Raw genomic sequence first — 13,672 nt, forward strand, 5'->3', positions numbered from 1 at the left:
TTCAGCTAACAACACATAATTGGAACTGCTGAACGCATATTTGCCATGTTGTTGTTTGTAAAGCGAAGACTACACATTCTGGTACGACGTCCTCTTAAAACGCCGCTATCGCGACGCACTCGAAGAGATAAGATAAAAGAGGCCACTATACACGACGACGAAACATTGGCTGGCGACGACAATTTCTGTTCATATTAGTTCAGGCCGTGGCCGATTAGTGTCAGCAGTTACCCTGTGTAATATTTGTTACCGTCATCATTACTTCTTGTTTACCCAAAAATTATCATAGTTATCATCGTCGAACGAAAATGATGTATACATTCGTCGGGGTCCTATCAGTGGCTCTACTGTGCGCCCTGGTCTGTGGACAAAAAGATTCCGATGACGAGAAGATGGACGTGTTCCGGTTGCCAGAAACTTCGACTCCCTTGTCGTACAATTTGTGGTTCGCTCCAAACATGAGTGACTGGACGTTTGAGGGCCGTGCCAAAATAATAGTTACTATGACAGGCTCAACAACTGACACTATAACGCTCAACTTGAAAAATATAACGGTGAATAGCGTGTCGGTTACAGACGTCACGAATTCTGAGTCGACCAGGGAAGTGCCATATAGCAGTATAAACAATGTGCCCAAAAATGAACAATTTGAAATCCATTTTAACAAACCCTTGACTAAAAAAAGAAACTTTCAATTGGACATTCATTATACGGGGAAAATCAGGGACGATATGACTGGTCTGTACAAGAGTTCGTACGTTGAGGACGAAGTGACAAAGTGAGCACCTTCTAATGTTGTTGTAATAGTTATTTTTATACTTAAAATTATTATTATATTTACTTTGCTCAAATGATAGCAGACATTTAATTTTTGTGGGAAATGCTTGCGAGTAACTTGTCACATAATGACGAACTCTGAAGGGGAGTTTTTTTTGTCGACTACGACTACACCGAGTCTGTCTGCCAACAGGTGGTTGATCGTGACGCAATTCGAAGCGAGTTCCGCGAGGACGGCATTCCCGTGCTACGACGAACCTCAGTATAAGTCCAAGTTCAACATATCAGTGGTGAAGAAAAATGGTCAGACAGCATTATCCAATATGCCAATTCTAAGAACTGAAGAAGGGTAAGAAAATTTTAATTGTACATCGAATTTTGTATTTGTATTATGGTATACAAATTTATAAATGACAAACGAAATTAAGATATTATCCTTTAATTCAGGACGTATATATTGAGATGCAATGATATTATGTTTTGGATTACAATAAAAATCAAAATTGGTTGTGTTCGAAATAACTTGTAAAAATCATGACCTTATTAATTGTGTTTATGTATTTGAATTATTTTTCGAATTTATTTGATAGATCATAAAAATGTAAAGAATTAACTAACATTTTATACGTGAAAAACATGAAATACTAATATATTATTTTCAATCATCAACGAATTATTTAACACAACAATTTAAAACTCATTTTTCTATCCAAAAATACATTTTTTTTTTGATATCTTCAGAAGTAGTTTAGTTGGAAAAAATTACTTTCAAAACATTCTTGAAAATGATTTTTATAGTACATACGTGTACTTCTTTATGACATCACGGTTATAATTATCTATCAAAAGTGAATGGTTTCAATGATTTAACACAAAGGTGTGACACCAATAATTATTATGTGGGACACTTAACCATTATTTATTTGCAAGATAGGTAGGTAATATTTAGACAATAATGAAATGCAAGAGGTACTTGTGTGGTTTGCTCTAAAATCGGTTGGATTTTCAAGTATACTATGATTGATGCATGTTTGTATTAAATTAAAAATATCTATCGAGTACTTATAACTTTATATAACAATGCGATTTTCAATTAATGTCGATTAAAATTAAATATTTAGGTGAATTTGTTGATTTACATAAAGCGTATTCCATAATAAAACCAATTATATAATGTTTATCTCTATGTGATGATATAATATGAATGTTCAAACAAATAGTTTATAAATGTCGTATTTTTAATTATTTTATTAAAAGTAGAGAATTGTAGTTAAAATTATAGGTAAATTAAAAAATTTATATGCATTTGTCAAAGCCTTAAATGTAATGTTTCAGTAATACTAATATACAGTGCACAGAAAACTAGAAAAAAAAAAAATACGTTATTAATCAAACTAATATTCAATGCATGTGATAAATTATAATACCATAATGGTTTTGATAAAAAATTTTGATGATCATATTTTTTTATGTGGCTTATTATTATTTTACGTAATTATTAAATATTATAACAAGCAACTAATTGCATATAAATATATATAGGTACAAACAAATTGATTGATAAAATATTCATATTGAGTTACTGGTGAAATTAATTTTTAGGTACTCTATATTTTATATTTACGAAGCATTCTAATAAATAATACACAGGTGAATTACATATAATCATATGAAGCAGTATTAAGTGTCGTCGAATATTAACTGAATTATATCAACAATCGTGAATAATTTAGGTTACTATTAATACCCTGTAGTTTTTATATGAATGCATGTTATTTAGTTAGTCTTAAAAGTTAAAATGTTCTTATATAACCACAATAATATAAATTGAGGAATAATGACGTGATATTTACATAAATACTTATTTGGTTAGAGATTTAGTAAAAACTATAATACTTCTATGATTATACATAAATATAAAAATGTTTACAACATTTTGCATTGTTGGATAAGATTAAATTCAAATATTTAAAAGTAATATTATTATTATTTAACCAATAAAAATATTATGAACTCTAAAGACTTTTGAATTGAATTAATGTCTTATTTAAAAATAAATATATAACAATTTGAATTTTAGTTCAGAATATACCACGGTTTACTTCAGTGAAACCCCACCGATGTCCACTTACTTGGTAGCTATTTATGTTGGTGAATTCTTACCAAACAAAAATAATTCAAAAATAACAATTTACACACACAAAGAAGTACTGGATCAAACTGAATATGTAGCAACCGAAGCACCAAAACACCTCAAAGTACTGGAGGACTACACGGCCATCAACTACATGCTTCCCAAAATGGATCTATTGGCGATACCCGATTTCCGTGCCGGAGCAATGGAAAACTGGGGAATAAACACTTACAGGTAAAGTACAAATGAACTGGTGAAGACTGAGACGATAATAAGTTCGTCTTGTTCTCGTCAAAATAGTTAAAAAAAAAAAATTATTTGGTTTTTGTGCAGGGAGTCCTATCTGCTATTGTCAAGTGATTCAAAAACGAAAACGAAAATCCGGTCATCAGAAGTTGTGCAACATGAGTTCACGCATCAGTGGTTCGGCAACCTGGTAACCTGCATATGGTGGGATTACACATGGCTAAATGAGGGTTTCGCTCGGTACTTCCAATATTTCGCCACTGGCATGGTAATGTACAATTTATTAATAATATGTAAATATTAATATTATAGTTATCATTATCCAAATTTCATTTTTTACTACCTATTGTTGGTTTAGGTAAGGACCAATTGGGCGATGGAAGAACTTTTTGTGGTCGAAGCTTATCAGAGTTCATTGGCATACGATCAGACTCCCAGACATCCAATAACCTCGTCTGTGAACACACCAGAAGAGATTGATAACATATTTGATATCATAACGTATAGCAAGGCGGCGTCGGTTCTGAGAATGTTGAAATACATGGTTACCGAAGATCTGTTCAAAAAATCTCTTCAATCATATTTGCAAGAATTCAGGTAAATAATTGCTCTCGGTTAACTTCAGCACCTACTTTGAAGGTTAACAAAAACTTTTGTATCAAATTATATTGTTTATATTGAGCACTGTCTGTATAATTTGAAAAAATAATAATAGTTGATTAAATTATTATAGTTATAATGTAGCAGAACCTTCAGATCTGTATTCATCATTTGACAATATGTTAATTGACAACAACTATGATTTTGGGAATGATTTGACGGTAAACGAGTTCATGTCAAATTGGACGTTACAATCGGGATATCCGGTTCTGAATATTACGAGAAATGCAACTACAAATACATTTTTAGTGATTCAAGTAATCAAATAAAAATCATAATAATATTATATTGTTATATGATAAATAATATTCCAATTTATTCGAATACGTAGATTAATAAATTCATTTAATATGGCAATAATAATCTCGTACTTACTTAAAATAAAAAAATACTCGGTGTATATCATTACGCCGTATTCATATTTGGAAGATTTTCATAACTATTTTTATCTTTCGATTTGTATATAGAGCCGATTTTATGTGAATAAGACCGAAGCAATCACCAGTGAAATGGCGGCATGGCACATTGGTCTCACGTACACCACCGATGTGAGCAAAAATTTTAATTATGATAACAAATCGGTCGTTTGGACGGATAAAAAATCGCTGTCGACTGTTTTTCCAGCCCCCAAAAATATAAATTGGTATATTTTCAATCCACAATCAACCGGTTAGTGTCAATGTGACGCTTTTAGAGCTAAATAGTTCTCAGACTGATCTGTCTATCTAACAGGCTTTTACAGAGTGAACTACGAAGTCGACAACTGGATGGCGTTGATCAAGCAGTTGAAGGACACGCCTACCGATATCCATGTGCTCAACCGAGCCCAGCTGATAGACGACGCGTTCAATTTGGCGAGGTCAGGCCAATTGAACTATTCAGTGCCATTGCACTTGTCCAAATATCTGAAGAATGAAAACAACACTACGCCGTGGTATTCGGCAATGAACGGCTTTTCGTATTTGTTAGAACGCATGCCCCGTAGCGAAAAAGGATATGAAGACTTCAAGGTATGCAATTAATATTTTATCAAATGGTTATAATATAGACTTTGCGCAATGGTAATAAACTAATAGAAATGTAATGAAAATATTTCAATTATTTTTTGCATTCAGTCTCACGTCAGCAGTTTGGCCGGGACCATATACAAAAAGCTCGAAGAACTCGTATCGAACGGCAACACTGAGTTTAAAGTTTTGAGTGCTTGGGAAACGTTTTCGACTTGGGCGTGTAGGTTGGAGAACAAATACTGTATGAAGAAAGCACAGGAATACTTCAATAAATGGCAAGCCGGAGAGAAGTTAGTAACTATAATTATACTATACTAGCACCGCGATCATCAAAATATTTAACTCAAATAATTATACTGTACAGAATACCTGCTGATATCACGGATGCGGCGTTTTGCATCGGTGTGAAGAACAGCAAAGGTCCAACGGTTTTCAACAACATGTTAGCGTTGTATAACAGCACAAATTCAATTTCGGAAAAATCGTCTGCAGAGTCCGCTTTAGGATGTTCTACCAACAGGACGCAATTGTCTGAGTATGTTAAAAGCCATCAATATTATTACCTTTGAGTGACAAATAAATAATGTTTGAAACCGCCTGTTTACGTCTAAATGTAGTGCTCTCTGTTGTATTAGCAACTTCGAGTGACATTTTATGTCGATTTGTTATTTATGTCTATGTACACGCATTACATGCCAAATTTACTTTTCATAAGCCCGACTGGTCAAGATTTGTCAATATTTGAGTTTATTGACAAATATTGACCTAAATAATGTGAATAATATTGGAAAGTTAAAATATTTTCTGTGCTATTTACTTAAATATTAATTATGTTTTACTGCATGTAAAACATGATAGTAATTTAATTTAAAATCAATAGGAAAAATTTGAAAAAATAATCAATTTTCGTTAGCCAAAGCAAAATTCGAATGGAATGATCATTTTATATTAATCTATAGGGATTCAAGGATATAACTTTTATTGAAAATGTCTCAATAGTTTTTGAATATGTATAGGGTAACAAATAAAGAAACACACACACACACATATATATATATATATATATATATATGTGTAGTATGTACTATATAGATAAACTGCATTTACAGTGTATACCTATTGGTTTATAATATACCATACTACCAAAGAAGAGTCGGTCATTTCAACTAAAATGTCATATATTTTTAACATTAACGATAGATAGGTGTAGAAATGACAATTATATACGAATTATTTCTGATCTTGCTGCTTATTTAACATTATGAATATTTTCCCATAGGTATCTCCACGTAATTGAATTCTGAGTGATTATATTTGATTTCAGGTACATAAATCATATACTGGATGGACCCAACGGACCAATCAAAGGAAAAGACATGAAATCCGTTGTATCTGCAATATCAATGACTCCATTGGGTCTCGATGTGCTATACGAATTTATGTCAATCAACATAAACAAAACTATAGACCAGCTACCTAATGGTGAAGATATCATTACGTTTATATATTCAACCCTTGCTTCCAAGATGACAAACGATGATGATATCGAAAAAGTGAGTCATGAAAATCATAAAAAAATTTTATGCAATAAACATAAGCACCAAAACTTTATGCACCACACTATAGGTTTGATTAACAATGTTCCAAGTTGGAACTTCCAACTTGTTGATATTATATTATTATTGACGAGAAATATTATAAGGACATCTTTAAATTGTGTATCTAAACGTGTCTTAAATAAATCTAACAAAATAGTCTGATCATTAATAAAAACTTTGTTGTATAAGTAATGTCTAATAACAGTATTATGTCACTCTATCATGCATTTTTTAGCTCTATTGTTCTATTTCATTCGTCTTGATATCGAAATAATCGGAATAATATAAGTATCTATATTTTTGTTGTTTTTTATCATCTTTAGGCATACGTATAAAATTGTAACGCAGGTTGATACATGGACATAGGTACTAATACAGGAATGAGCGAAATCAATAATTATATTTTTATTCATATAATGTGAAGTATTAATCTGTGAATCAAATGACGATAAACAATTAACTCACGAGTCGTGACTAGTCCGTAGTTGTAGGCCGGTGGTGTCATTGTGACTTTCTTGCAACTTTATCTAGTTATAGTTAGGCATTCGAGGTATCGAGTCAGTATTGGTTTTCAAAGATTGTTGGTTGTTAGAAAAAATAGATATCGGTCAGACGGTAGACATTTGAGAATAAAAAACTGCAATCCGGTACTATTAATATTAATTAGTTCGTGCATTTGTATTTTATAATAAATTATATTTTTAGATAAAAAATTTTAAGAACAATTCCACTCTTCGAGAATCTGTACGACCTTCTTTTGAAAACTCATACAAAGTGGTCGAATACAATTTGGAATGGTTCAATAGTTATTCTTATGGAATTGACCAATGGACTTTGGAAAACGGAGAAAAAGATTTGGATATTACCACATCAGCGCCCGTGACAGATACTCCAACTGGTAAAACTGATACTCCCGCAACGGGTAAAACACCGACCTCTACTCCAGCACCATCAAGTGCAACTTTGAATGCGTACAACAGCCTTGTAATTTTACAACTTACGGTCTTTACAGTATTGATAAAAGCGTTATTTTTGTAAAATTAAATAAGATAACCCTAATTGAATTGAATTATATTAATGTTGTATATTTAAAAATATAATAAAAAGATTATATTTATAATTGTTATAATTATTATAATTATTTCTCAAAAGTATAACGTTTAAAATATGTTCAGTTAGTACGGTAATATTAAATATATAAGATGAGTGTTAACTTAAGAATTTAATTTTAGTGAAAAATTACTCCAATATGCAATAAAGAATAAAGATGAGAAAAAAATACTAATATTGTAAATAAAAATGAACTTATATTAATTATATAAAAAAATTATTTTTATGAAAATAGATTTTGTTTAGGAAATTTCAGACAGTTTTAAAATAGTATCATTTAGTATTTATTGTTCAGTATTTACGATCTATGTAATTTTATAATTTCAATGAGAAAGTAATTTAAAATTAAAATTGTTGTGATAAAATATTTATTTATTTTATATTTTATTTGTTTTTATATTATAGATCATGTGAAAGTATAAATATAATATAATTTCGACTGTAATCTAAACTTAAAAATATACCATTTTTATTTTTGTTCTCATTTAGTATCCATTAATGTTGTAAGTGAAAAGTTTATTTGAACAAATATGTAGTTTATAAAAGCCAATGCAATATATGAGATGGAAATGGTCTATATTATTATAATATAGTTAGCCCTCAAACTTAAAAATACAATACAAGGTTTTACTTTCTCTTATGAAGTTCTGACTGAAACTTAAAAATCTAATAAAATATATACCTATAAGTACATTAAAAAAAAGATATTTGAATTCATAATTTTGATGAAATTTAATATTTAACCAAAACAAAAATTTTAGTTATTTTGATAATGCAAAAAAGTCTTCAACGAAATTTTGAAAGAAAAATTCTTGTAGTTGTTTATCCTATGAAATGAAATTATCGTAAACACTTGGATTAGTACGAGATAGAGGTACGGATGAGATACATAAAATACTGATCAGTGCCCTAACAGTTATGTCATATTGATATGCATGAAATTCATCTAATATGCCAAATTAATATTGCGCTTTCCTTTAAGTGATGTGCATAACATAGCCATATCATATTTAAGTTAGATGAATTGTAGTTTGTTGTGTGTATACTTTATGCTAGAATGTATGACTAAAAAATTCATTAAACACATTTCTTTAACATAGTATCCATTCACAATTAATTTTATCTAGAATTTTTATTGTACTTCTGTACATATAGTTCATAAAATAATAATCGCACGGCGTTATGTATAGGCTAAACAAGTATACCACAGTCGTGTGGTTGGTTTTCCGGTACTTTGCATGGTATTAAGTATTATAAATTATAATACGCAACATATTTAATAATATTATGATCCTTTGTGGATTTGGTATCCAGATACACTGAATACGTGAGTGGGCTTTCCATATTTTGTGAGTGTATGGTTTGTCAAACCAAAAATTGTGTTTGCTTTGAGTTACTTTGTATAAATTAAGTGTAAATAGTATAGTAAGAACCTATAATTATTGTATTAGGCACCATACCTTTTATTAATTCTTGAAATTTATAAATTACTTTAATTGATACATAATATGATATATCCAACATTTTAAAATTTTATTTACAATGTTATGTCTCCAAAATTTATAAATGATACTGAAAATTTATCATTATGAATATGTATAACGTATTTATAATAGCTACTACTAGCTCATAACCTGTTTTGGCTGAATTTCTAGTCTTTATAAATGTTACAAAAACTAATAAATTAAAATCGTACAAGGGGATTTGTAATAAATCAATACTACCAAGAGCAACTATACCTATTCCTGATTTATATTATGCACATTAAAAAAAAACGTTCTTGTGCATTTATCAAGTTGAAAAGACATTTTTTTTGCTGTTCTATAAAACAATATATGGTGTTTATATTTATAGGCTTATAGTTCTCTTCTATATTCATAAAAAGTTTAAAAATTATTGTCGTTAAAAATTTACTGATAAGATATTTCTGTAGTAAATGAAAACTTTGTTAACTTGTTAGGTGATAAAATTATTAAAATTAAATCAAGCCGTAACTTCAAGTTAATTATATTATTAGTTATTACTTATTTCACGTTCATTATTGTAATTTAAAAACTATTGATTAACAATTCGCTATAATTAAAATCATATCTTTGAAAATAAGAATGATATATGATGTTTAAAAGCATTAGAGAAAACATTTTCTAATTTAAATATGAGCGATAATAAGAAAAGACTGAAAAGCGTAGTTATTCTCTACTGGAATATGTTTAACATTTTGGAAAAAATATTTTTATGATATTATTAAGTATTAAAATAAATTATTTTCATTATAGACTATACCTGTTCCCATAAAAATAGTTTTAAACTTATGTTGGATAAGGAAAGGAATGTACCTACAGTATAAGTATAAAAATAAATTTAATATTTAAAACTGAATTAATTATAATATATTCTCTAAAATCTAAATATATGTTTAAATTGTAGTCTTTCATTATTATTAATATTACTTTTGAATAGATTAATTGAAATTATTTCATATTTTCACAGTTAGATGAATAAAAACTATATGGTCTATTTATTTCAGTTAGGTAATACAATAATTATATGTATTCATATACGGTTCTTCTTCATGAATCGAGATTTAATTATAATCTTCAAGACAGTAACGTTAAAATAAAATAAAAGTTGAAAACATTCAAAATTGTATTTGTTAGATCAAATTTGGGTATTTGCATTGTTTTAAGCGAATATTTTACGTAAAAGTGTTAAAAGCTACAAACAGGGACGCGGAATCCTAACGAACCGGGTTCAACATAAAGGAATGTTTCTATAAACGTATACACAATGAGATTTAGTGCTCTTAAAAAAACAATAGTTATACCTTAACTTAGCGAAATTAAAAAAAAAGAATGATAATTAACCATTAAAAAAAAATAATGTAATAACCCATTCTGCCGTTTTGAGAGAATATTACTCGAAACGTAGATAATGATGGTATTATTATTGTTGTCATGAAACGTGAACAATATATTATTAATATAATATTAATGTATCATAATACACTTTTAGTGCACAACATTGTAAATTTTTTTTCGTTTTCGTGGCACAGTGAGTATTCGATAAGGCGTTTAATTACACAACGAGGTATATATATAATAATTACTGTGTGATGGGTTAAAACCTTAGGTGGAGCAGGGAGGGGAGGAAAATTTGTGAAACTCAGATTCCACTCCATCGGAAGAAGTACGACGTATTCCTAAGTCCGTAATAATAATATTATTATATTATGTATGAATTATACACGTGGTGCAGGCGGTTCGTCGATATTTGATAAGCCACTGCTATGCTATATGCATACGTATTACAGAGGTCCACCGTACCTAACATTATCGGTGACGATGCTCTGTTTGTGTTTACCCAACATAAACACGTCGATTATAATAATTATTGATGAGCCATTACAATAGGCACGGGTACGATGGTACGTATTATGATCGTCATCATCTATCTGAATAGCAATGCAAGCGTTAGCTAGATGAAAAAATAATATACCGTTAGTATAAGTGAAATATTACTTATACGTGTATGTGACTCACTGTTTTTATGCCGATTATGTTGCGATATCGTTATTCGAGTGTAAAACAATAAAAATACCAATAATATTATATAGGTATAGTCATATGGTACTGTGAAGTATTATTATTTTAAGTACGATAAATTGTATAGTGATATAATATTTTGGTGATTATTATAAACTCACTGTTTCGTTGGTTTTTGTGAGGCCGTCGATGTTTCCGGTCGGACGACGACAATACACTCGACTGCTGTGATTGACGGCCAAGTAATAATTTTGATAAAAACTACAACAGATCGATGTCCACCGTATAATATATTTGTATTATAGATAGTATTTTCGTCGTGATTGCCCCGAAATTCTATCGTCGTGTATAGTCGTCGTGTGCATACGATGCTATAAATACGCTCGAGTATTTCACTACTCCAGCGGATTGGCAAACGTGACGATTGAAAGCGCACTGTAGGACCGCTCTGACGCGGACGTGGTCGGCGACTGCGATGTACGAAGCCCTGGAAAAGCGAGAAATTTACCGCTACACCCTCGCTAGCTATCCGCGACGCAACCCCCCTCGGTGCGCCACAGTCACCCCCTACCAACAACCACCACCGTCGCCGCCGCCGCCGCCGCGAATCTATCTACCACGGCCGCACCTCATCACCACTCGTTTTGGTTTTCCGCCACTGCCACCGCTGCCGCCGCCGTTAGTCCGTCGACCAACTGCTCCACAGACCACATCCTTTCCCGTACACACACACACACACACACACACACACACACACAAAGATATAATACGCACGTGATCCGAATGTTTTTTGGGTCAAACCGATCTTTTAAGCCTATAGCAGAAGATAAATTGAGACGAGATTAGCTGTCATCTCTTATACTCCGCAGCGGTTTTGAAATTGTTTTATTATTATTTATTTATTATTATTATTTTTAAGAGAAAACTATACGGAGCAACGCAAATATTGAAAAGTTAAACTTCAGCTGTCTCGCTCCGCCCAATATATTCATCGCCGTTACCATCATCACCTTGATACCAAATATTAACTTGTCCGGAAAATCCTATACATCAAAAACTTTCATTTTCTTACGCTCACTTATCCTTCCGCTTCTATTTTCTTCGTGAGCTTTAAGTTTCCCGGAAATATTTGTTACGTGATATAATTTATTATTAAAATGTTGATCTACCCTTAAAATTCTCCATAACGTTGTTCTGAATATTATAAATTAAGTGTAAAAACTATAACATTATGAAACAAAAAGTTTATTATCTGTTTGTGAGAATGTGCAATTTTAGATTTTCGAGAGAGGAAAGAAACCATTTGTTGCAGTAATGTGATTTTTTCAGAAAACACTTTGTCTAGATAATAAAAAAAGACTCCAAAACTTTTATACAGTGTATAATATATTAAATTGGAAATTGGATCTAGATAGCACTCGAAATATCTCATAAGCAACAATAATATTGTTATATATTATTATTATTTTATAACCTACCTAATCTTGACATTTTATTGACGTATTATTAAAACTATTTATTATTTTTTATTGATCAAAAAATTGAAAATGGTCAAAAGTATGGAAGTATTTAAAATAAAAATGTATTATACTTAATTGAACTGAGTTCATCTATGATGAGATAGACATTTTTTTTATATAGCGTGATTTAAAATATAAAATAATAACTCAACACTATTCAAAAACGAGAAAAAGCCAATTTCTGTATCGTGTCCGATTTTATAATTTATGTCTGAAAAGAACTCAAATGGTTTTTTACAATCATAACAATGAGGGATAGTATTTGAAGATGGGTAAAGACGCTATATATTATGGTAATATGCATATTATTTTTTTAACAGAAGAAAATCATAAATTTCTTTAGTTGGCAATTTTCAAAATACAGTGAATGCAGAGCAAAAATGTATACGAATTCTTTAAGATTTACCTATTTCTTGAAAGATGTTACATGGATATACGTTATAAAATGTACCTACTAATAATATAGTATTACGAATATTTTAAAATATTATAATAAACTTAAAGATAAATTATTATAATCATAGTTTATACATGGGAAGAATACGGACTTGTTTATGCAACTATTTTGACAGTTGAATAATAAACAATAATATTACTATATGAATTTATGTCATTTTTTTATTTTCACTTAAAATAACAAATTCTCTTTGATATTATTAATACATGTATTATTAACTGACTAACAAAATGTATTTTGTATTTAATGAGACAGGGTGAAATAACAAGACGAATTTATTCTAATATAGTATCCTTGAAAATATATATTAAAAATTTATGTGTCATGCACATCTTTAGAACATAAAAAAAATATTCTAGTATTTCTAGAAATAAGTTAAGTACATCATTCTCAAATTATAATTTATAAAGTCGTATATCTACTTATATAAATTTAATTATAAAAGTTAGTTGACCATAGTTGTTTTTCCAATAATGGTTTATATTATATAAGTGGGTAATAATGAATCTACAAATTATGAACATTTTGACTCATATACAATATCAAAGGAAAACTTTTGGTTTTATGTACTAATATTATTGTTTAAACCCCCAAGACCGAATATCATATCATTGTTCA

General features: G+C 30.0%; 2 protein-coding genes across 2 annotated transcripts in view; one reads left to right on the forward strand and one right to left on the reverse strand.

Annotated features, from left to right (window-relative positions):
• The window catches only part of LOC107165658 (ly6/PLAUR domain-containing protein 6B-like), a 59,648-nt gene extending 48,108 nt beyond the window's left edge, over window positions 1-11,540 (reverse strand). The window contains exon 1 of the mRNA XM_015514007.2: window positions 11,239-11,540. The gene's annotated coding sequence lies outside the window, so the exon portion shown is untranslated. The remainder of the gene's footprint in view (window positions 1-11,238) is intronic.
• LOC107165657 (aminopeptidase N-like) lies at window positions 183-7,545 on the forward strand. Its single transcript, XM_015514006.2, has 12 exons — window positions 183-778; window positions 971-1,126; window positions 2,858-3,145; window positions 3,245-3,425; window positions 3,516-3,754; window positions 3,891-4,074; window positions 4,285-4,486; window positions 4,550-4,827; window positions 4,933-5,117; window positions 5,192-5,362; window positions 6,152-6,380; window positions 7,131-7,545. The coding sequence occupies exons 1-12, from the start codon at window positions 309-311 to the stop codon at window positions 7,461-7,463; spliced, it is 2,916 nt and encodes a 971-aa protein (XP_015369492.2). The 5' UTR covers window positions 183-308; the 3' UTR covers window positions 7,464-7,545.
• Window positions 11,541-13,672: the final 2,132 nt, after the last annotated feature.

The sequence above is a fragment of the Diuraphis noxia genome, unplaced genomic scaffold (assembly GCF_037042655.1).
Source record: "Diuraphis noxia isolate RWA-SAM2 unplaced genomic scaffold, SU_Dnox_SAM2 contig0002, whole genome shotgun sequence".
NCBI classification, from domain to species: Eukaryota; Metazoa; Arthropoda; class Insecta; order Hemiptera; family Aphididae; genus Diuraphis; species Diuraphis noxia.

Coding starts and splice junctions, on each gene's coding strand:
- LOC107165657 (XM_015514006.2), top strand. CDS start 309: ATGATGTATACATTCGTCGGGGTCCTATCAGTGGCTCTACTGTGCGCC. Junction 3,146..3,244: donor TGGGGAATAAACACTTACAG/GTAAAGTACAAA, acceptor GTTTTTGTGCAG/GGAGTCCTATCTGCTATTGT. Junction 6,381..7,130: donor ACGATGATGATATCGAAAAA/GTGAGTCATGAA, acceptor TTATATTTTTAG/ATAAAAAATTTTAAGAACAA.